Raw genomic sequence first — 24,912 nt, 5'->3', positions numbered from 1 at the left:
ACACACACAGGGAGGTTCCCGGGAAGTCAGATCACAAAGAACTTGATAAAGAATGAAAGTAGAGGAACCATACTGATTAATTTCCTGGATCAGCAGAGAGGGAAATATATACTTTTTTTTACCTGCTTTTTATTCTTTGTTATTTCACAGCAGTATGAACCATTGAAATAGAGCCTTGATGCAAAAAGAAAGAAAAGAAAGTCTGTGTGTGTGTGTGTTTATGAGGGACATGTAAAATCCATATCACCTGCTCCTTAAATTACTTGATTTGTAAAATTCAGCTTATTTCATGTGCTTCATAGAGCTGCAATTATAAGTACTATGGTTGATCCTTGGCCGTCTAATGAGTTCTAAAACCCATTACCATGTATACATTGAGGCTACAATCCCATTTCTCAGGAGCAGCTTCCAGTAAAACATTGAATGGGTGTATGAGAGTTCAGCCAGTTTCCAGTGGTGCCACCTTTGGGTAATGGATATAAGAAAACAAACTGAGCAATCCAGGGCAAGCAAGCCAGTAAGCACCACTCCTTCATGGCTTCTGCTTCAGTAATTGCTTTTACATTCCTGCCTTGTCTTCCTCTAGCAGTGGAGCGTGACCAGAGAGTGGTAAGATGGAATCTTCCTCCCAAAGTTGCTTCTGCTCATTGTAGCCCTGGCCGTCCTGGAACTCACTCTGTAGACCAGGCTGGCCTCGAACTCAGAAATCCACCTGCCTCTGCCTCCCAAGTGCTGGGATTAAAGGCGTGCACCACCACCGCCCGGCAGCTTCTGCTCATGTTTAATTATAGTAATAGAAACCTTAAGTAGCACACAGGCATTTCTGCTGATTAAAATCCTAGCGTGCTGAACTCTGCCTGCCCCCAGCTTCATGCTGAGCTCTGTTCCTCCCAGAACTCCACTAAGATACTTCATACAACTTTTCCAGGCACAGACTCATGCATTTGGTATGTTGCATATGGATCAAAAGAGTGAACATAAAGATATATATATAATTTGGTTTAGAGACGCTTCAAGAAGCGTGCGTGTGCGAGTGTGTGTATGTGTGTGTACATTCGTGTATGCATGTGTGTTTTTGTGTGGTATATGTGTGTGTATGCATGTGTGCATGTGTGTGCGTGTGTACATGTGTGTGTATAAAGAGCTGGGATGAAAGTGATTCACTATGTGCTTCTAATGGTTTTATTTTAAAGTTTTCATTCAATGAATGTGTAATAATTTGAAAAATAAAATCAAATGCTGAGATTCAAGGTACACATTTTTTGAAAAACAAAATCAAAGGCTTTGGGGATAGCACACATTTGCCCCATAGAAAAGGGACACGGGTTGCTCTGTGGTTAGTTAAACGATACTTAAGATTAGGTGACTTTCAGGGCTAGAGAAATAGAGCAGTCAGTGATGTGCTTGCCATAAAACCATCAGCAGCTGACTTTGGGCTCAAGAACTTATGTAGGAAAGGTAGGCGTGGAAGCACACACCTTTGCTATTGTAGCACCGAGAGGGAGAGAGTTGGCTTCCGTAGACTAGATAGCAAGACAACCTGGCTTACTTGGTGAGTTCCAGGCCAGTGAGAAATCCTGCTTCAAGAAACAAGCTGGACAATGCCCAAAACACACCCTGAAGTTGACCTCTGCTCTCTATGGACCTGCACGCAGGTTATAGGAATGGCTCCAAGCAAACTTTGCTTAGTTGTTTTTGAGACAGAGTCTCACTATGTAACGGACAGGTCCCAGACTTGTGTAGAGCAGGTTGCAGGTTGGCCTCAAGCTCTCAGAGATCCTCCCGCGACTCTCTCCCGAGTGCTGGGATTAAAGGTTTGTGCTAAAACTCATAGCAGCTTTCCTTACTTTAGCATTCTGTAACACTTACCTTTGCCTGAAGCAGTTATGAAACTGATAGCTGCAGAATGGAGATTCTTTCCCATTCATTGTCTAGCATTTTTTTTTCTTGGTAAAGAAATCTTTCCCTTCATTATTCCCTACTACCATTTTAATTTTGGATGTATATATATATATATATATGTATGTATAATCTTTTCCCACAGACTGGATGTAAGATTTATTATTGGACATGATTTGGTAGGATACAAGAGAGCACAGTGGAGGTCCCCAGGAATGCAGGGCTCCCCACTTGTTCAGGAAACCATATGTATATTACGTACCACGGCCATCAGGAATGAGCCGCTTCCCATCAACTATTTCTTTTTTTTTTTTTAATTAATTTATTTATTATATGTAAGTACACTGTAGCTGTCTTCAGACACTCCAGAATAGGGCATCAGATTTCATAATGGATGGTTGTGAGCCACTATGTGGTTGCTGGGATTTGAACTCTGGACCTTTGGAAGAGCAGTCGGCGCTCTTAACCACTGAGCCATCTCACCAGCCCCCCCCCCCATCAACCATTTCTTAAATTCATCTGCATTCAACGTGGTGCAACCCCACTCCTTTGGGATGTGGATCTTGTGATGGACAGGGAACTTGAGCTTCAGTCATGAGGCTTGATGTCCCATATTCTGCAGCTTGGTACAGAATGACATAACAACCAACCTGGCCAATGTGAATTATGGCCACTAGGGTTACCCAAAGGCATCACACATACCTGTCCAGAGCCTAGAATGGAACAGCATTGAGATCAGAGACTTGATTAACTGCCAGAAAATCATCTCCAAGGTTCTTCAGGGCAACCCATATAGGCAACAGGCTCCATATACTACCAAGGAGGCTGCTGTTTGCAACCATCGCACACCATGTCTCCACAGGGAAAGGACTAATATATGTCCACATTCCTTATTATAATTCTTGTTGTTACTAAAAGCTTCTTATAGTGTACTCTGCCTTTGAGTCTGTTCTTCAGTGTGTTCCCACTAACACAGGCCAATTCAAATCACAGTGTTAGCAAAGAGTGGATTATCTGGGGAAAGGACTCAGCGAGTCTAGCAAGGAAGAGAAGGGAACAATTGGAAATGTTTAGTGACACGAAAGTACTGCAATGAATCCTAATACTTTGAATGCTAAATTAAAAAAAAAAAAAGGTGGGGGCGAAACTGTCATGAATTTGGGCAACAAGAGCCTCCTTAATGGGTGTGGTGGTACCTGCCTTTAGACTTCGCACTCAGCAGGCAGAGGTAGGCAGATCCTGAGTTCAAGGCTAGCTTGGACTTTACTCCTGTCTCTAAGAGGAGGAGAAGGAGGAGGGGGAGGAAGAGGAGGAGGAGGGGGAGGAGAAGGGAGAGAAGGAGGAGGAGGAGAAGGAGGAGGAGGGGGGGAGGAGGAGGAGGAGGAGGAGTGGTTCAGTTGTTCTTGCAGCTCAAAACCTTCTGTAACTCCATTTCCAAGGGATCTGATGCCCTCTTCCGACCTTCTCTAGCACCAGGCAAGCAACTTGTGCATAGACAGGCATGCAGGAAAAAAATTATACATATTTTGAAGGAATTCTTGGTCAAAAGTCTATCTTGGGTAGGTCTCTCCAACTCTCCAAACATTGCTTGGCAAATGACATTCAAGGCAGTTGTGTGGGTTAATAAACAGTTTTATAATTAGCATATATTCCGTACTTGTTGGCCACTATCACCTGTGGCATCCTTCCAGCAACATTACTTTCTGCGATAGTAGACGTTCCAATCAGCTGTGTGCAGATGTGCTTCTGATTAATTTTTCTCAAGCTAACGTTCAGAGGCTTGTTTTAAATATGGCCATGAACTATATAGTCTTTCTGGGTGGTGTGAAATGGACATAATCTCTAAAAGCTGTGAAACTGAAAGCTTTTAGGGGAACCATAAAACATTTAAGGAAGTAATACACATGCACGCTCACACGCGCGCACACTTTTCCAGAGTTGATTTAGAACTTCTATTGTTAGGAAAAGATGTGCTAAGTAGCCAAGGCTTCTCCAGGTCCTACCTAAACTTTCTTGAGGAGGGACTGCAGGCATCAGTCACTATTCTCGGCTTTTACATGAGGATTTTACAGTACAGTAGTGAATGGTTGAATCCAAATTTATACTTACATGTCTTACCTTAAAGAGGAGGAAAGGTCTTAACACTTTCCCTATGCAATTGTAAACATGTATTATTTGGGCCAAGGAGACAGCACATTTGTGTGGCATAAAACATAGCATTTGTGTCCCAGCTTACCCTTCCATCTGGTGGCGGTGTGTGCTCCACCACAAGTTAAAAGTAGGGATCATGTGAAAATTCCTGACTAAATTTATAAAACTATATTGGGTTCATTGGTTCAGCTTTGCAGAAGTAAAGAATGCTGCTCCAACGGGAACGTGCTGGCACCACAAAGGCGTTAGATGTTGCAGTGTGTTTTTACGAACCGTCATAACAAATATTTGCTGAGCTCCCAAGCACGGTTTGCGTTTCTGGGATACATCCAGGGACGAGACACAGATTCCCGGTTACTCCGTGCAGTCGTGCCTAGATCATTCGGAAAGGAGTTTTAGGACGTTCTTTCCAAAATCAACACGACGTGTTTCCAAGAGCCCAGGAACGTGACCGACTAAACGGTGAACCGGGTTCAGCCCCACTGCAGCCGACCTGAAACTCACTTTTGCAAACCTCTTTTATTTCCACCCTCTAGAGTTGTACCCGGCGTGGCTGGCCAGACTGTCAAAGACGCAACGCAAAGAGTCCTCCTCTAATTTTTTCTGCCGGGAATCTGGAACCCTCGTGAGACAAAGGCGCCTGTATGAACCCCTCTGTCCAGTAGACACTTCTGCGACTCCTCAGGGCAGCCGGTCGTCCCTGAGCCAAGGACAAGACTCGCAGCGCGGCCAAGGGTGAGCCATCCTCGGAGAGGCGCGCATGCGCCCCCGCGTGGCGCGGCGCGCTCCTAGCATCCGGTCCCGAGCCGATCAGTCCTACGGAACCTCCGCCGCGGGTTCCGCGTTTCCGGGGGAAGAGGGACGAGAAGGACCGGGACCCCGAGCTACCTTGGCTACTTTGGGAAGCCATGGCTACCGCGGTGGGGAGGCTGGTGCTTCGGCGGCCCGGCGCGGGCGGCGGGGCTCGCTGGAGTGAGTTTTTGTGTTCCCGGTGTGGGAAGACAATCTGGGGTGCAGGAATCAGGGGAAGAGAAGGGATGCGGGCATGGGCGGCTCTTGTGGGAGGTTTTAGGAAGGAGCCCCAGTCTCCTGCAAATATGTCCCCATCTCCTAGGGAGTGAATACTCGCGCTTGCCTAGCCAAGCCCCTTGCTTTGGGGTTTGGAAGAAAAGTTAAGCATTTCTCATGCTAGATATTGATCGTTTGGGCATGGGGTTTCCGCCTTCCTGGAGCGTTCTCCTCCCCTCCAGACCGTTTCCAACTACAACTTTGCTCTCTTTCCCAATCGAGTCTGGTTTTGGGACTCCACTGAGGAAATCGTTGGTGATGTGAGAGTAAATCAGAGCCCAGCGTTTTTGTTTTTTTGTTTTTTCGTTGATGGATCCTAAATTATTAACATTATATAATGGTTCCAGTTTGCCTCCAGTCGAATTTTGACTTATGTTCTGCAAAATTCTACGGTTTTCAATACTTGTTACAGGCCCAGAGTAAACTACTTACTTTCGTTTCTTAATAGGATTTATAGCGACGTCGCCAGCTGCCGAGCTGTCCCCCACGGAGCTGACAGAAATGCGGAATGATCTGTTTAATAAAGAGAAAAGCAGGCAGTTATCGTTAACCCCCCGAACGGAGAAGATCGAAGTTAAACATGTTGGGAAAACTGATCCCGGCACTGTCTTCGTGATGAATAAAAACATCTCAACCCCTTACAGTTGTGCCATGCGTAAGCAGAACAGTTTTGACCATTTTACACGAGCTGTGCAGAGCACTGCAGAGGGGAATATGCTGTCATTACTTGGCGAAGCTATAGAATTTATTTGCAGCCACATTGCCACCCACTGTCCCCTTTGTTTTGTGGGTAGTGTGGGTATCGCAGCATTTCTCTGCTGTACAGATTGTCTCCCTAGTTTGTCTGAATATGACTATGTAATTTGCATGTTCTGGGAGCATTTATCTGGCAGGTCTCATTAAAGTATTTTGAGGGTTGTTTTTTTTTTTTTTTGTTTTTTTTCTTGAGTTTTCATTTATTCTACCTTTATCTTTTTAGTTTTCTTTTCCCCCCTGAGTATATGTCTCATCTCCTTCCTACTTGTCCCATGTTGTGGTTTTATCTAGTATAGGTACTAAATGTGTGAATGGAAACATACGTATAGTGAATGCAAACGATAATTGTTTTGTTTCTATTGTTAGGTCGTTGGATGTAAAGGTACTGACAGGATATGGATAGGGCTTCCATAGATAGGATATTTAAATTGAAATATCTCCCGAATAGTAGATAGGCATGGTTGGCTGTTGTTTAGCTTTTTTAAAAGACTCGGTAATAATACCATTCAGGTAATTGACAATATTGGTTCTAGATAAGGCTGTGATGTGTACTCAGTCTCGATCTACTCTGGCAGTTAGACAAGCACTGGTGATAATGACTCATTTGATTTTCAAGTATTTCATAGCACATGCTGCGTGGTAGATGGTAGGGGATTATAGAGGAGAGTAAGACAAGCCTGAGGCCCTAATAGGACTCTGTACACAAACCATATGCAGAGATGAAGTTTCTGAGCCACCCCCATCATGACCTCTAAGACCTTTGATATGGAACTTATGTACTAATTGATATGTCAGGCTCTAGTTTGATAATTTTTGTGAGTATGTGGAAAATATGTATTCAGGGTTAGAATTTTCTTAGATAATGGAACTGACTAGAGGTCATTGGTTTACAGTAAATTCACATTTATAATTTTACAGTGGTAACTATACTATTTAATTTGAAATGTCCGTGTCATGAGATAGTGGAGGAAAGGTGGTTTGGGGGCAAGACTCTAGGATAATCTAAGCAGATTTATGTGTGTGTGTACAGATACTGTACTTGGTGGATTTTGTGTGTCATCTCGACACAAGCTAGCATCATCAGAGAGAAAGGAGCCTCAACTGTCTCTATGAGATCCAGCTGTAAGGCATTTTTCTCAATTAATGATCAGTCGGGGAGGGAGGGCTCAGTCCATGGTGGGTGGTGCCATCCTGGGCTGCTGGTCCTGGGTTCTGTTAGAAAGCAGGCTGAGCAAGGCATGAGAAGCAAGCCAGTATGCAGCACCTCTCCGTGGTTTCTGCACCAGCTCCTGCCCCTCAGGACCCAGCCCTGCCTGCCTTTCTCCAGTGATGGATTATGATTCTGGAAGTATAAGCCGAATAAACCTTTCCCTCCTCAACTGACTTTTTGGTTATGGAATTTTATGGCAGAAATAGAAGCCTAGACTCAGACAGATAGATTTTCCTTTTTTTTTTTTAAATTGTGGGTGTATCAATCCATGGATTCATGTTGCTTCTCTTTAAATATTTGCTTATAGCTCTTTGAAGATTGTTTTGTTAATTGTAGATTAAATTCAGACTAGACTTAGCTTTAATAAATGTTGTTAAAGGTTTTGGTAATTTTGTTAAAAATGACTTTGCATGTGGATTTTTAAAAAAAATTCACATCTATATGTATACACACACACACATATATATATATATATATATATATATATATATATCATACATACATACATAATATTTCTGCAAAAGTAATCCCCAGAATTTTGCTTCAGCTGTTCTGTTTCATAATGCAGCGCTTAAGCATGTAACCTTTCATTGTGGATTTTTCTACATTTCTATCATAAATCAATTTTCCATCCCTAGATCTGAGTGAGTGGTACTGCAGTAAGTCCATCCTGGCTCTTGTGGACGGACAACCGTGGGACATGTATAAGCCTCTGACCAAGTCTTGTGAGATCAAATTTCTTACTTTCAAAGACCCTGACCCAAGAGAAGTGAATAAGGTATTTTCCTGTCTCCTCCATTTTTTTTTCTTCTAAATCAACCTATGTGCAATGGAGTATTTAGTCTAAAAATACAGACAAACTCATATGTGGTATTCTGCTAGATAGTGTTTTACTAGGTATTTTGGTAGTTCAAAATATTAGTGGTACCAACTTGTCTCTGTTTGGATTGACTGCATGCCATTTGTGCTCATAACTCTGGATAACCCTCTAAATCATTGGGAGTCCACTCCTACTGACATCACTTGAATTTGTTCTGAAATCACTGTCTTCGGTGGATGACTTTGGTAACTTTTTGAGTCTGTCCCACCCTCAACCTCCTGACTTTACTGCTTAAAATACCACCTTTTATAGTTTTATTAGTGACGTTACGGGGTGTATATATCTTTTATCTCTGAAGAGCCTGCCTTCGTGTTAAAGCTGCCATAGCTTTCTGGTGTCCACACAATGGGCCTCCAGCCTGCTGCTTTAGTATTGCCACCGACAGGACCTTTTCCCCTCTTCCTTGCAGGATCCTGGCGATTTACACTTTCTTAGCCTCCCTGCTTTGCTGACGCTCTTCCTTCAGTGCAGATCACTAGTTCCCCTTTGAAATTGTGTTTTTTTCTTATGGTTCTATCTATGGTCCAGTTAAAGCCATCTGCTCTGTGGAACCTACTAGGTTTCTGCTAGACAAAATTCTTCAGGCTTTAGCATCCCGTGGCTAGTGTCTCTAGACACAGTATTTTATATTGTTGTTAGATACAGTAGATTCCTGCTTATGTAAATGTAGAGGTAATTCCTTCCTGGATCTGATTCTTGACTTCAGATGGTAATAAACATCTGTTGAAATGACATACTTAGTGTCTGGAGAGACCGCTCACTGGTGGGAGCACTTGCTACTCTTGCAGAGGACCTAGGTTCATTTCTCAGCACCCATGTGGTAGTTAACCCCCACCTGTGGTAACTCCATTCTGCGGGGCTTCTGGCCTCCTTAGATACCCACATGCAGGAACACTTAGATACACATACAAAATAAAAGAAGAAATGACAATGAAGAAGATGACAGAAACATTAGCAGGGGTAACACTGAGTATTTATTACGCATGAGCTACGGGTCTAAGGGATTTATAGGTGGTCATTTCATCTCAAACTCTAAAGAGCAGGTGCTTTTCTTCCCATTTTCCCGTGAATAAATGTTGAAGAGAGCTTCCACAGCTTGACTAAGGTTACTGCTTATGAAGTGGTAATGTCTGGACGTGAACCCAGGTACTTTGGCAAAAGCATAGTAGGTTTTGATTGTATTGTGGCCTGGGTGCAGTGGGAGAACGGGCAGGAGCTGGAAGAACGTGTGCTAAGCAAAGTGCTGGTTTAATCGTTAATGCTGTAGAGACTTTGGTGGATCATCGTGTGCTGCACTGTGTGTGTTTCTTCCTCCAGGCGTATTGGCGTTCTTGTGCCATGATGCTGGGCTGTGTAATCGAAAGGGCATTCAAAGATGACTACATGGTCAGCCTGGTCAGAGCACCCGAAGTTCCTGGTAATGCACAAGTCACTACTTATCCTTTTAAGATCTGTGAATGTTTTGGTATTTGTGTTTGATTATCTACAGGGTTTATTTCTGAATTTAGTTAGTATAAGACTATACATGTAATATAGACAATAAAATCCCTCTGTTAGGATGAAGTGTGAATGATCTGAGAAGTCAGTAATTAGGAATAAGGTTAGTTACTCTTAAATACAGACAGGTGTCATGAAATTGCACTGTGACAGTGTTTTGTTGTTGTTGTTGTTGTTTTTCATTTTTAAGTCTCTTTCTAAATTGAATTTGTGGGAGGGTGAGGCAATGGGAAGATGGGCAGTTGCTGACCTGCTGTTGGATTTACAGTGATTGCTGGGGCCTTCTGCTATGATGTCACTTTGGATAAGAGACTGGATGAGTGGAGGCCAACAAAAGTAAGTGTGCTCTCCGGAACATCGTTCTCTGCCAGGATGGTACTGTTAATGGTGATGGTGCTGCCCATCGGTGGTACTTAGTCTCTCTGGAAGAGGGTTTACCTAGCTATTATCTGCGTGTCTGTCTGTCTGTCAGTCATCAATCTACCACCTACCCGTTCATCCTTCTCTCTCAGTCTGACTATTGGTGAGCTTTCAGCGTATTTATTAGTGATACATATGATTGTATTAGGACATTCACAATAGTGAAGACAGATGTTGTAGTTTGTTCTTGCTTGACGTTTTCTTTTTTTTTTTTTTAAAGATTTATTTATTATATATAAGTACACTGTAGCTGTCTTCAGACACTCCAGAAGAGGGCGCCAGATCTCGTTGTGGATGGTTGTGAGCCACCATGTGGTTGCTGGGATTTGAACTCTGGACCTTCGGAAGAGCAGTCGGGTGCTCTTACCCACTGAGCCATCTCACCAGCCCGACGTTTTCTTTTTTGTTTGTTTATTTTTTGAGTGTTTGGTCTGTCTGTTTTGTTTTTTGCTTGAGACAGGGTTTTATGTATGGTCCTGGCTGTCGTGGAATTAACTATGTACAACAGGTTGACATCAAGGTCCTAGAGCTCCTGCCTCTGCCTCTGCCTCTGCCTCCTGAGTGCTAGGATTAAAGGTGTGTGCCACCATCTTGGTTTTTGGAGTGCCATTCTTAAAGCAGTAGTGTTTAGGACGTCCAGAATATAAAACATATAAGATGACTCAATAAGAATGCTTGCTGTGTGTGCTATCTGTTTTTTTGTCAACTTGACGGAAGCAAGAATCATAGGGGAAAAACGAACTTCAATTGAGAAAGTGCCCCCACCAGATTGGCCTGTGGATAAGTCTGTATAGAACTTTCGTAATTAGTGATGGATGTGGGAAGGCCCAGTTCATGTCAGTGGTACCATCCCTGATGCTCTTGGGTGCTAGAAGAAGGCAGGCTGAGCAAGCCGTGGGAGCAGCCACTAAGCCATACTACTCCATTGCCTCTGCATCAGTTCCTGCTTTGAGTTCCTGCCCAGACCTCCTTTGCTGATGTGTTGTGATGTGAAAGTGTGAGAGAATTACATCTTTTCCTCCTCCAGTTGCTTGTGGTCATGGTGTTTTATCACAGTGATAAAAATCCTAATTACGATGCCGTGCAGGCAAGAGGTTCTGAGTTCAAATCTCTAGTGTCCATGTAAAAAGCTACATGTGACTGTACTTAATTGTAGCCCCTTGCACTTTTGGGAGCAGAGATGGGGGCGGGATTGCTGAGGGTTTGCTGATCACCCCACAGAGCTTCAGGTCCTGTGGTCAACACTGTTTCATGGGAATATGGTAGAGAGTGAGAGAGCAGGACACCTGATACCTGATGTTCTCTTCTGGCTCCATCATGTACCTGTCACCTTAACAGGTATACATACTCTACACTTACTACACAACACTATACACACACACACACACACACATGAGTTTGAAAACTACCACCTTAAACTATTTTAGTATTTTGCATACAGTGAGAGTTCTTTATTTGCAAGAGTCATATCAAGAGGAAGATGTGGCCGGAGAAATGGCTCAGTAATTAAAAGAGCATGTGCTGATCTGACCTGGGTTCTGTTCCTAGAATCTACATCAGGCACTTATAACTGCCTGCCTGTAACTCCAGTTACAATAGATCTGACACCCTCTTCTGGCTTCTCTAGGCAGTTGCACACACAGACATACAAATACAATCAATAACCTTTTTTTTTTTTTTAAGGTAGGAGATTAGATATGAAAAACTGACCCAAATAGCAATGACATACATATCAAAACCTCAACTAATTATGTATTTTCTGTTCCTTAAATAGTGGTGATCCTGAATGGTCTGGGATTTGTTGACTACATAACTGTTGTTTTAAAAACAAAATTTCAGATGTTTGATTTGCCAAATGAAGACCTAGGAGCCAGATGATGGGGTGAAAGCCTGTTAGCTCAGAGAAGCAGCTAGCAGACCTTCCCACTCCACCCACACCTCTGAAGAGGAAAGAGCGCCTTCTTCATGCTGTCTTCGATATCCTTCACCTCGAAGGCCCTCCTTTCTCTGTCCTGGCTTCTATGTTTATTCCCTGTCCACTGTTTGCTCCCTCCACCGCTTGACCGCTTGTTGGCTTTATTTAGCTCTTGTTTACAGAAGGCTCTTGGGTTAAAGGTGTGTGCTGGGATTGAGCCACACCACAACAAGAAGCAGGTTTTTCTAGTTCACAAGCTCAGGGTTCCCCATGGGATCACATAGCCTGTATTGCATGACCAGGGAAACGGAGGAATGGAGCAGCGCTGTTGTTCTCTTGCTGTTATTGAACTAGGTTTAGTCATGTGTGCGCAGTGCACGTTTGTAATCTCCTTGCTTTTTAGTGTTTCTACTTGTTGCATTATAATTTTAGTCAGAATTTATTTTTATGTTTTGGGTAAAATGTTAAAAATTTATGTGCAGATCTATCTTTAGCAGTTTTTACTAACCAGTATAATACCTTATACATTTTTTAGTTTCTGGAATTGAACGAGTGTGTGTGGTGTACATATTGGAACACTATGAATGAAAAATGTCCTAAAATATTAGTTTTTCCTTTTTTCTTTCTCTTAAACTTAGATTTTTTTTTTTTTTTTTGGTTTTTCGAGACAGGGTTTCTCGCTATTGCCCTGGCTGTCCTGGAACTTACCTTGTAGACCAGGCTGGCCTCGAACTCAGAAATCTGCCTGCCTCTGCCTCCCAAGTGCTGGGATTAAAGGCGTGCGCCACCATGCCCGGCTTAAACTTAGCTCTATGCACTAAATGTGCGGTTTGTCTTCTGACCTACGGTGAAATGCATTTGGGTGAATGGTTACTAACAGTTAATTCTTTCTTTTCTTAGGAGAACCTGCGGTCTTTCACAAAAGATGCCCATACTTTAATATATAGGGATCTTCCCTTTGAAACTCTGGAAGTTGATGCAAAAGTGGCTTTGGAAATATTTCAACATAACAAGTAAGCGCTGACTGCCTTTCAAACAAGCCTGATCTCCAAGAATAGCATGTAATGAGGGAAACTCATTAGATGCTAAGACATTTTGTTATTTTTCTTACATATATATATATATATATATATATATATATTTTTTTTTTTTTTTTTTCTGGTAGTGGGGGTTGAACCTAGGGACTTGTGCATGCTGGGTAAGTACTCTACCATTGGGCTATATTTCCAGCCCTTTTTTTTCACTTTTGATTTTGAGAGAGTGTTCTGCAGGTTGACTTTGAACTTCTTATTTTCCTGTCTTAGTATTTGAAATTCCTGAGGCTGTGGCCCTCTTGTATGTCCATGCTCACCAGGAATTTTTATATTTGATTTATATAAGACATCATTTTAATTTTTTTTTGCCCTAAGATTTGTTTTTCTGCAATACGTTGTTCTTTCTGTATTGCCATTTATTAATTTCATTGCTGACTTCTGAGAAAAGTGGTCCCTGTGCCCTCAATAACTTTCTCATTATGTTTTAGTTGTCTGTTTTTTTAGGCTGGCCCTTCCCTTTTTATCCAGATAGTATGTTTCCCTCCACTCTGAAGTGATAACCTGTGTATTTATGGACTGGGCAGCCTTTCCCCTCGTTCTTTCACTCCAAGGCCAAGGCTGAGATTGAAAATGCCAGCGGTTTGGGCAGTGCCGATGCCTTCAGCTTCTGCTCTTCTCCATGAAATAGTTTGAGGATTTGTCAGCTCTTCACGTCCTGCTCGGCCTCTCACACCTCTTACCCTTAAAATGAGCTAGTTTAAGAAGCTCCTCCATTTATTACCTAGCTTGGCATCTTGCAAAGCAGTATACCTTGTAGTATCTTCCAGAGACATTAATTAATGGAGATGTGAAAGATACGGTTAGCCCAGTTGCAAAACAAAGGCCTCCCAAAGGTTAGAAGACAATGTTTCCCAAAGGATCTACTGCGAAGCCCTTTCCTGGGAAGCATTTTTTTAAGCATATTCTTGTTCTGTGTGTGGTGGGAGGAAGGGGGAAAGGTTTGGAAAGTGTAGGAGGACAGAGTGTTGGACTGTGGAAGGCCATTTAGTGACTGAGCCTCCTGCTTTTGTGAGGACTGAGGGTGCCATCAATGGCTTGCAGACTAGAGCATTTCACAAAGGAGCGTTAGGAAAGACACATAGTCACAGAATTGGCATCTCTATGTGCATGGGTGTCTGACAGAAGAAGGATGACAGGTGTAAACCAGTGCTTCCCACTGCTCCTCCCCTTCCCCTTTCCCATTCTTCTGCGCCTCCACGACCCCTTCCCCTACCCCTTCCCCTACACCTTGAGAGACTTAAGGCAGTAGAATTGGTAGGACTTGGTGATGCAGTTGATACAGGGATGTGGTATTAAAAGAATCAAGGACATCTCTGGTTTTTCACTTAGACACATGAACGGTTATGTTATAATATTAAGATAGGAAATGCATGAAAAACATGTTTAAATTTGAAGAGGGAGACTTTTTTGTTGTACAGTTTGATGACTGGGGGTTTAAGGTATTAGTAGAATACTGTCTAAGGGTTTTCTATTGCTGCTACAAAAACATCATGACCAAAACAAGCTGGGGAGGGATGGGTTTATTCAGCTTACACTTCCAGATCATAGTTCATCACTGGAAGAAGTCAGGCAGGAGCTGATGCAGAGGCCGTGGAGGGACTGGCTTGCTACCCTTAGCTTGCTCAGTCTACCTTCTTATAGAACTCGGGATACTAACCCAGGGATGGCACCATCCACAATAGCCTGAGCCCTCCTCCATCAATCACTAACTGAGGAAGTATATTTCCTCATCTGAGGCTGTCTGGTCTGATGACTCTAACTTGTTCAAGTTGACACACAAAATCAGCCACATCAAAAACCCTGGTGGATGTCAGGAAGTCTTGGGTCTCTAGCACAGAAGAGAAACCTGGATTAGAGGCTGGATTAGAGGTGTGAGGAATCCAACTGCATCAGTGGAGGTCAAGAAAGCTACTTCAGGGCAGAAGGCTAAGTAAAAATTGCGGTGTAGGATAGACTGCCCTAAAGGGAAGGGAAATGGGGGTGGCCTAAGAGCTGGATTGTCAGGCTGTGGGCCTGTCCCTGAGGCCAGTGGACAGTGCTGTGAGAGGAAGATGAGCAAAGGGGAGAATCAGAGGTCATTGGACTGTGGGGTTGGAGCCTGGGGCGAGGGAAATGAGGAGGAAGCTTGAATGGAGGGCGGCATCTTTAGAGGTTGTTGTCTGTGTAGAGTCTGACTTGTGTGTGTGCTGCTTTTCAGGTACAAAGTGGACTTCATAGAGGAGAAGGCATCTCAGAATCCCGAGAGAATAGTCAAGTTACACAGGTGAGAGTCCGTGTAACTCGGGCGGCGCTGCTACAGTAAGCCTAAGCTCATCCTAGCCACGTGTGCTGACACAGGAGGTGCACGTGGGCTGTCTGGGTTGGAAGTGGTGGCGCCTAGGCGTTTCACATGATCTTGAGGATCAGCTGTACTTTCTGACTGGCTTTTTATGTATTTTCTACCTTTCTGTTTGTTTGCTTGAGACAACGTCTCTGTAAACTGGGCTGGAATATGTGAACCCTTTGCTTCAGCCTCCTGAGTGCTGGGATTACAGGCATAGGCTACCACATGTGATTTTATGATTTATTTTTATTCAGCTGAAGAGTTGAAAATGTTAAAATAGTAATTTTTGAGAGTTGATTTTCAGATTGGGCAAACCATTAAGATAGGAATTGGACATGAGAGTTTTGTGTGTAGAACTATGAATGCTAATTTGTAATTTGTGTTTCATATAAGTTAAATTGCAATGGACTCTGCTGCAAGGATGAAGAAAATCCACTGCTTATGTTGACGTTTTCCCATGGAGAGCAGTGTTCAGGAGAAAGGAGTGGGAGGAGGGAAGGGAAGGAGAGAACAGGAGCTCGTGGGTGCACACTCCCCAGTGTGTGTTCAGAGGCCAGGGGACATGGAGTGGCTTCTCTTGGCCTCTGTCTTATCCCTTGAGACATGGCTCTCACCAAACAGGAAGCTTGTGGCTTCAGCTACACTGGCAAGCCAGTGAGTTCCAGGATTCATCCCTGTCAGTCCTCTGACTGTGCTCACAGGCATGTGTAGCTATGCTTGGCTATGTGGGTCCTGAGGGGGGTCTATGCATGCTTGGCAAGTGCTCCTTTAGCTCTGAGGGCATCCCCAGCTCCAGAGTCACAGTGTATCTTCCTGAAACAGTCCTTCATTTCTGTGCTCATTGTGTTCTGCATGCTGAGTTACAGACTCAGTTACTGTGGGTGACTGTAAGGTTATAGGTTATTAGTCTAAGACAAGTTGCATGTGCTGAGAGCATGATGTGTTTCATGACTCTGAAAACCCTTGGTATTTGTGTGAATCCTAGTTAAGGAAAAGACTTGTCTTATAATTGTCAATTTACCCTCTTGACATTGTACATCAGGGCTTGTGACAGGTGGATTGAGTCAGATTATCTCTGAATTGAGATACAGCTGTAAGGAGAAGTACATTTATTTTTCAAACTACTGTGATTTGTTACTAAGGGTTTCTTTGCTTGTTTTTCTATATCAAACCAGAATCGGTGACTTCATTGATGTAAGTGAAGGCCCCCTTATTCCAAGAACAAGTGTTTGCTTTCAGTATGAAGTGTCAGCGGTCCACAATCTTAATCCCAGCCAGCCGAACCTCATTCGAAGATTTCAAGGCCTGTCTTTACCCATTCACTTGCGAGTAAGTAACCCGAAGCTTCGAGCCTTCTAGGTTGGGGACGTGTTGAGTCTAGAATTGATTTTATAAAACCTTGAAGAATATGCATTTTCATTTTCCTTGTCTTCTACTAATAAATTTGCAAGCCTCTTCATGATTTGCAACACACTTGCTTAGGAGCAAAGGTTCATTCAAGGAAGAAAAAATTATTGGAAGAATTCAGTCGAATCGAGATGTTATTGTTAATTTTCCAAAGTAGCCTGGGAGAAAAAAAGCGATGGTGCACTCACCTGTTAGTGAGTGAGGCCCCTGGTGCGCTGTCAGGCAGAGAGGACCCAGGATGCCCCGGGCCTCCTGTGTCACTCTCTTCCCACATTGCCCCCACTACTTGCTCAAGCTTTTTCTTTCACTCTTTTGTAAACATTGGACTTTGTGGTAATTGCAGGTATGGGAATAATAGGTGGCTGCGTTCTCAGTGCTGATGTCTTAGGAAACAAATGTTGCAGTCAGGGTGGGGACACGAAAGTGGGCTGGGTGGGGCTGCTTCTTCACTTTCAGTTCTGTTCCACTGGTCACACGAATCCACCTCTCATACCACAGTGTTCATCGCTGCAATACAAAAGGGCATGGAATGTGGTAGAATAATCTCTCCCATTTTATTGGTCTTTGTCAAAATCGCATTTTTTAAAAAATTTTTCTCAATATATTTGTTTGTTTGAGACAGGGTCTCTCTATACTCCTGGCCGTCCTGTTCCACCTGCCTCTGCCCACAAAGGGCTGGGACTAAGGCATGTGCCATGATTGATGCCTGACCAGTGTGTTTTTATTAATTTCATTAATTAAAAGTTTCATGCATACAGTGTACGTTGGTCATCTTTGTTTCCCCTCTTCCATTAGTTCCTCTCACATCCATTGTCTTCTAACCCCTTCCAGCTTTGTGCCTTCTGTTTTTATTTCCCACTGAGTCCAGTTTGTGCTGCCTATATACTCATGAGTCTTACAGGTTAGAGTGTGGCAGAACTACCATGGTCCTGACCCTTAAAGAAAGTTGATCTCCGGCCCCTGCTGTCAATCACTCGGCTAGGAGTGGGGACAGTGGTGGGGAGGGGGTTGTAGAACACATGATAGGAAGGAGAAAGGGGGGATGATGGCGAGGATGGTCTAAGTGGGGGAGGGGTGTAGGTGTGGGGTGGAGGAGAGGTATCTTATTCTAACGACACTTACGAAAGCCATCTGGAGCTCAGTTTCGGAAGCTTCCCAAATATATATATGTATTTTCATAGAAGAGTTTAACTACTCTAATTCCTTTGTATTTCATTTCACTTTAATCATTTTGGGATCATAACAGGAATGTCTAAACCTCTCTAGCAGTACGGAAAGAATTGTTACCTTTTGTCTTAGTTAGGATTTACATTGCTGTGAAGAGACACCATGACCAAGGCAACTCTTAGAAAGGACAACATTTAATTGGGGCTGGCTTACAGGGTCAGAGGTTCAGTCCAGTATCATCAAGGAAGCGTGATGCTGGGAGAGCTGAGAGTTCTACATCTTGTTCCAAAGGCAAGGCAAACAGAAGACTGGCTCCCATGTGGCTTTTAGGAGGGTCTCAAAGCCCACCCCCACAGTGACACTTCCTCCAGCAAGGCCACACCTACTCCAACAAGACCACTCCCTGGGCCAAGCAGTTTCAAACCACTGTACCTTTAATATGTCTGTTTCCTAATATATTAGTATGGGATATTTTATTTCTTTCATTTAAAATTTTTCTAATACACAGAGCCTAAAGTTGGACTGGAGGGAAGAGTAACTATGTTAAAACAGTTTCAGTAGATTGTAATATGGGAGGTACCATCTTACCTTCACAACCTGGTTATAGCTGCAGCAATCAAGACTGTGCTATTGAAAAGGATGGTCGACAGGATAGAGTCACCCTGCCTCTTAGGAAGTTTGATGACACTGTGTGGACTTCTGCGCATGCGCTTCTTCCCCTTCTACTTCCTTGAGATAATCCTTGATTCTTCCTTCCTTCCCAGTCCTTGACTCCTACTCAGAACACACTGATTCTAAGCTCTCCACTGCACAGCAGCATCTGACCAGATGGATTGCTGAGTCTCTTACCACTTTCTGCCTGCAATGTCACGCTCCATAGTGTAGCCTGTGACTTGTAATCAAGTCCGTATGTTTAACTTCTTTATGTATATGAGGGTTTTGTGTATCTGCTTCGCGTTGTCTATGGAGGTCAGAAGATGGCATCTGATCCCAAGGAACTAGAGTTCCAGATGGTTATGAGCCGACATGAAAGTACTAGGAATTAAGCCTGGGTTCCTTGGATTAGACAGAGCTTTTAACCTCGGAGCTACTGACCCAGCCCATTAGGTGTTTCCTTTTTTTTTTTTTTGTCCAGGCTGGCTGACCTTGAACTCACTGTGTAGATGAGGGTAACCTTGATCTTCTGACTCTCCTGCTTTTGCCTGCTAAAGTTGGAATTATAGGTGCACCATATACAGATGCAGTGGTCTCTCTCCAGTAAACCGACCGTGGTTTTTTTTTACACAGCTCTGCAGTGGCTACTCTGCTTGACTTGCTGACCTCACTGCAAGTCCCTCCTTCTGTCTGCTCTATCCCAGTTACACTATAAAGCCTCTGCACCAGTTCCTTTGGTCTCAGGAAGGCGTGGTTTTCTTTGGCATACCATCCTGCCTTCAGAAGGGTTTGCATGTAGCTAGTTAATAATGCTACCTTTTATTACAGACTTCATGTGAAAGGTCCCTGAGTACTCCTGTGCCTCTGTGTCACCTTGTTAGCTTTCTGCTTGACCTTGGGTGGTTTAGTTTGCTGAGTCCTGGGTCTGTCAGTGTCACAGCAGTGCAGTTGGTCCTAATGGCTTCCTCTGTGAGTGGGTGATAGGATTTAAAGGGTGACCTCTGCAGGCTGAGATTAGCTTGTTAGGGAAAGAACTGTAGTGTTTGGGGAAGTGGGGCACCCTCCGTGCTTCCTCCTAGAAAGAATGCTTTCAGGATGGATGGAAATGATGTAGCAGGATGAAGTGGGAGGGAGACCATGTCCCAGCCAAGCAGAGCGGGAGAGATTACTCAGCACTACAAACCCACCCAGGGAGGCTCCAACCATTGTAACTCCAGTGCTAGGCATCTGAGGCCTCTAGCATTCTTGCAAAACTACCCTCCCCAACATGCCCATGCCCATATACAGACATGCAGTCTTTAAAATGCTGTATGTAAAGATTTGAACATACTTCCTTTGGAGGGCTAGTGAGATGGCTCAGTGGTTAAGAATACTTGTTTTTGCAGAGGACTTGGGTTCAATTCCCAGTAACTATATAATGGCTCACAACAGTTCACCACGCCGGTTCCAGGGATTTGATGCCCCTTTCTGACCTCCCTAGGTACCAGGCACAGATGTGGTACGCATACATATATGTAGATGAAACACACATGTAAGGATAAAATAAATCTAAATACCTCAGCTTCCCTTCATATGTCATTTATAGCAAATATTTTCTTTTCTTTCAGGCACAGTTTACAATATGGGACAAGCTATTGGAAAGATCTCGGAAAATGGTAAGTTTCCACTTTAGAGATTCCTTCTATGAAGAAACTTCTTAGAAATTAAGCAACAACCAAAACCTAACGAAAACAAACCAAAAATAAAACAAAGAAAGAACAGAGAGTAGTCATTTGTTTCACTAACAGTGATTTTCATTCTGATGATCTTTTGGCAAGAATACAGCTAGAATTTGCCTTTAAGTTTGTTACCAGCATGCAAGTCATACTGTAGAACTGGAAGAGAAATGATATAATTGTTCTTAGTAGCTATGCTAGTTCTAATTGAGTCCCCACTCTTTTTTTTTTTTAATTTTATAAACTTAATGAGCATTTGAAAAATTAAGGCTTCTGAGCTTTAAAGTTGCCATGACTGCTAAATGTGTGAAAAAGGCTTACAGACAAACAGATTATGCACATGACTTTTATTTTCAAGTTGCTTACTTTTTCAGGACACTTGTGTCCATGGGTTAGGAACATGGAATTTACTGGTATCCCTTTGCACTGGGTCTGTCACAGTCTCTTCCAAATAGAAATGGGCCCGCAGTAAGACACAGTGATGAAGAATACCCTGTGTTTCACTCCTGCTAATTTTTCTCATAGTAATGCTTTTGTCTTATAGATAAGAATAAGGTGAGAAACTTAGGAAGCCTACGTGTAATATGCCTTCTGTTACAGAGTTTTTAATGGACACACTTGGTGGTTTATATTGGAACTTGTTTTGTTGTTGTTAAACTCTGTGATAATTCCTGAAGGAAGTGGGACAGGTCTTCACAGGAGGGGGAGTAGGGGTTGAACTGTGCACAGGGTGGGCTGAAAGAGCTGTAAGAGTAAAACTGTTGCTGTCTTCACAGGTAACTGAAGATGAAGTCAGACAGACAGAGAACACCGAATCCACCCAGTAGTGTTCTAAAATTTAAATATGTATAGTAAATTAAAATAAAAGCTTTTAATACAATGTGTGTCTGTTCCTGCTCTGCAGATACAGTACTTTAAGGAGGCCCGTGCGCCTCCTCCTCATGGATAGACACATGTGAAATTACACTGTGTGTGTGTGCCAGTTTGGGCCTGTTTAAAGAGTGCTATAGTAAACATCCTTGTTCGAAATAATGTGTTTGCAGATGGGCGATGCTGTTAACTGTGTAGCTACTATGTGCCAATGTGCTAAGCACCCCCAGGCCCCTCCCTCCCCAGAGCGTCTCAGTTGTTTTATTTGAGACAGCGTCTCAGTATGTAGTTAAATCTGGCCTGGAACTGGCTATACAGCCCTCCTGCCTCTGCCTTCCAAGTCCTAGAATTAGCGTGTGAGCATTTTATTTAGTTCCCACTTGTTAAGACAGTGTTTCTGTTTCATCACCAGGAGAGTGCAGGTGATCTTTCTTAGCAAGGCTGCTCTACTCTCATAGGTGCTGCCTCCCGCAGGGATACCTGGGTAAGATTGCATTCTGGTAGTGGAGTACTGTTAGATGCTACCAGATGCTAGCCTCCAAAAGTGGTTTTCTCTTTTTAGATTATATATATATATACATATATATATATATATATATATATATACATACACACACACACACATATATATGTAATAAACATTATTGTGAAAATGTTGTAAATAGAATATATCATGTACTGAAATTCACTAGGCCCGGCTCTCATTCTCTGGAGCTGTTCTCCACTGTCTGTCCTAGGGGAAAATCTGTAAGGCAAGGTGAACCGGGTGCCTACACTGGCTTTTAGCTGTGCTGGCTTTGAGCAGCTGTTTGACTAGATATGGAATTCTATTTTGAAAACAGTTTCCTATCAGGACTCAGAAAGAGCCCGGTTGGCTTCTGGCAAGTGACAATGCTGACAAGACTGACAGTCCGGTTCTTGTCTGCTTTTAACCTGAAGCTCTGTGCCCCCAGACTCCAGTCTGTGCTGGACACTTGTGGGACCTTGCTTTTGTTGTTACGGAATTCTGACATTCTGTAGCTGTGCCAGTCTCTCAAGCTGTTATCCTTCTTGGTACTTAGTGGGTCTGCTCACTTAGGAATTTTGAGCTGTATTTATTTAATTTCCTTCATATGCATGTTTTTCCCACTTGTATTTTACTTCAAGTTTCCCCATTCTTTCAGGCCCTGACCATGTATTCTCAGGAAATGTCTGTTATGCCACAGTTTCTGTGCGTGCCTCAGTTTCTCCCAGCTTTCTCCCTGCCCCACCTCTGCTCCTAGGTTTATTTAGCTGATGAGAGTGAGCAAGAAAAGCTGGGTTTCCTTTTCTAGATAATTATTTCCTAATTAATTAAAAAAAATCTTTTTTTTCCTAATTAATTATACATCCCGACTGGAACTTCCCCTCTTTCCTCTCCTCCCAGTCCTTTCTCCCACCTCATCCACTCTGTTTCTCTTCAGAAAAGGGGAGGCCTCTCATGGATATCAACCAGCCCTAGCATAAAAAGTTTTAGTTAAGGCTAGGCACAACTTCTCTCATTGAGGCTAGACTAGGCAGCCTGAAAGGGTCCCACAGGCAGCTAACAGTCAGAGGCAGCCCCTGCTCTCACTGTTAGAAGTCTCACATGAAGACCAGGAAAAACTAGTTTTCTAACTCAGCAAGTGGCTTCAGGGACTGGTCTGTGCCCAGGTCATCCTATGTCATTCAGTGCTTCATTCCCTTTAGTCTTCTGTGCATGAAATTGGGCTGCCCTTCCTTTATTCAGCCCCCAGGAAAGTGCCCTTCATTTAAATCAGTCTCAGCCACATCAGCGCACGCCCGCACACATACATACACACACACACACAACTTCCTCATTACTTACTCTCCACTCCAGTCACACCCAGCCTTAACTCATACTCCAAGAATTTTTGGAATGACTGGAAATGTTGGTCAGGAATAATCCATCTGCGACCAAGAGGTCAGCTAGTAGAGTTGGGCATCCGGGAAGACCCAGCCTGCGGGCCACGTCTGGGTTGTGTGGGTGGTTAGGGTGGGATGATAGCTGAAGAGATGGCGTGTTCCAGGGATGCCTGCTGTGTCGATTTAGATTATGGAAATGTAAATGTTTCAAGGTTTGTATGTATTCATCACTTAAATGCTGGTAGAAAGTGTGTTCCCTCCTGTGGTATTTCATCTAAGCCTAACATCCTTACAAAATTACATCACAGAGATACACACACTGATGGAGAAAGTGAGACTTGGAGCAAGTGATTTGCCTAAGCATGGAGTAGGTGCTACATTGCTTTGTGATGTTCAGAGCTTTTGATTGGAACTGCTGGAGGGTAATATAGAGAATGCAGTAGTCCTAGCTTTATGTGACTTTGTGGTTGTAGGCAGCAAAAAGAATTTTGAAGAATTGAGACTCGGTACAAGGACTCCTGAAGCTCCATCTAAGGGTTGAGAGGAGGAATTTATGTTGGCAGCATACTCGGCAGAAAGCAGTGGGGCAGTGGGGATGGGGTGCCCTGTCTGTGTCATGGCAGGCAGGGGCATTCCTCTCACTGTCCTTGTGACTTATTCCATTGTTGTCTTTTTGTGTATCTTCTGAAATTATAGTCTGTACTTTGCAAAAGAAAGGGTCATCACAAACAAAAAGTATTCTAAGCCAACTAAAGACTCAAATGACATTTATTTGGCTATAGGGAAGACAATGACAAGATGTTCAGGAGAACTATCAGAACAGGTATAAATGAAATATAACAAGTCCAGCTGTCTAGGTGTTCGTTAGTGATATCATTGTCGAGAAAAATTGCATAGGAATTCAAACATTAACTTCTGTATATCAAATTATTACCTATGTCAGGCAACGGGGTGAGTTTTGGATTGGCTTTAAGACATCACTGTGGGATTTTATTATCTTACAAAGAGTTGTTCATCTCCAGTGAGCTGCACACCAACTTTGTAAAGTTTCATCCACATTCATGAAGAAATGCGTAGGAAACGTGGGTCTCCTTACTACACAGCTTTACTGAGCAGCTAAAGTAGTAAGCTTGAACCTAGATTTGGGGTTTCATTTCAAATGTGAATATTTCTAAGTTAAATATTTATACTGTGTGAGGAATATATAGGTAGCCCTCAGGAATGATTTGTCATGTGACTTTTTAATACTTCATCTTATTTTCTTAATTTTTTGATAAGGCATTTTTCTGTATAGCTAAGGCTGTCCTGGAGCTCACTCTGTAGACCAGGCTGGCCTTCGACTCAGCCATCTGCCTGCCTCTGCCTCCCGAGTGCTGGGATTAAAGGTGTAAACTACCAACAGCTGGCTAATAAATCATTCAGCGTTGACTCAAGTTTTTCCTTACCTAACCCTAAACCCTAACTCTAACCCTAAATTTTTCCTTACATTAAAACACAAGAGTTACAAATTTTAAATCAAAGTTGACTAATACATTGTAATGTGGAAAAAATGCCAATTTCAAGTCTTACAAGAGGTATTCCAGACAATCCTAGATGTCAGTCGAGAATGGCCGTCCTGAACTACAGAAATATAGAAATGTCCTTTTTAGTGTATTCATTTTGTATTCTGGTTGAATCATTGAAGATGGTTATGAACATAATTTTGGAATAAAAATGATACAAGTTTTACTTTCCATTCAAGATAAAAAATAAAACATGTGGGCTTGAAGTTGAGATGTTGTTCAGGATACTGCTGATCTTTTAAATGACATTTATCGCAACACTTACAGTGGAATAACCTAGTAACCAGGTTATGACTAGCACATTGAATGATAGAGTCTGACATCTACGTTCATCCAGCAGAGTGACTCCTGGACTTGTCATCCTCCCACGGTGGCCATTTGTTCCATGTGAGTGCTAGTAACAGGCATTGTGTCCTGTTAATGCTAACAGGTAGGAGTCA

General features: G+C 43.0%; 1 protein-coding gene and 1 pseudogene across 1 annotated transcript; one reads left to right on the top strand and one right to left on the bottom strand.

Moving 5' to 3' along the window:
- Positions 1–2,659: 2,659 nt before the first annotated feature.
- On the bottom strand, positions 2,660–2,786 carry LOC115029611 (small nucleolar RNA SNORA70; annotated as a pseudogene).
- A 2,108-nt stretch (positions 2,787–4,894) lies between these two features.
- Mrpl39 (mitochondrial ribosomal protein L39) lies at positions 4,895–21,036 on the top strand. The gene is made up of 10 exons (XM_021184913.3): positions 4,895–5,022; positions 5,567–5,773; positions 7,723–7,862; positions 9,282–9,381; positions 9,730–9,797; positions 12,697–12,809; positions 15,088–15,153; positions 16,389–16,542; positions 20,049–20,096; positions 20,933–21,036. The coding sequence occupies exons 1-10, from the start codon at positions 4,959–4,961 to the stop codon at positions 20,981–20,983; spliced, it is 1,011 nt and encodes a 336-aa protein (XP_021040572.1). The 5' UTR covers positions 4,895–4,958; the 3' UTR covers positions 20,984–21,036.
- Positions 21,037–24,912: the final 3,876 nt, after the last annotated feature.

The sequence above is a fragment of the Mus caroli genome, unplaced genomic scaffold (assembly GCF_978045245.1).
Source record: "Mus caroli unplaced genomic scaffold, Mus_caroli_1 scaffold_17, whole genome shotgun sequence".
In the NCBI taxonomy this organism is placed as follows: Eukaryota; Metazoa; Chordata; class Mammalia; order Rodentia; family Muridae; genus Mus; species Mus caroli.
The sequence above is the reverse complement of the archived record's forward strand: the minus strand, read 5'-3'. Positions and strand labels throughout refer to the sequence as shown.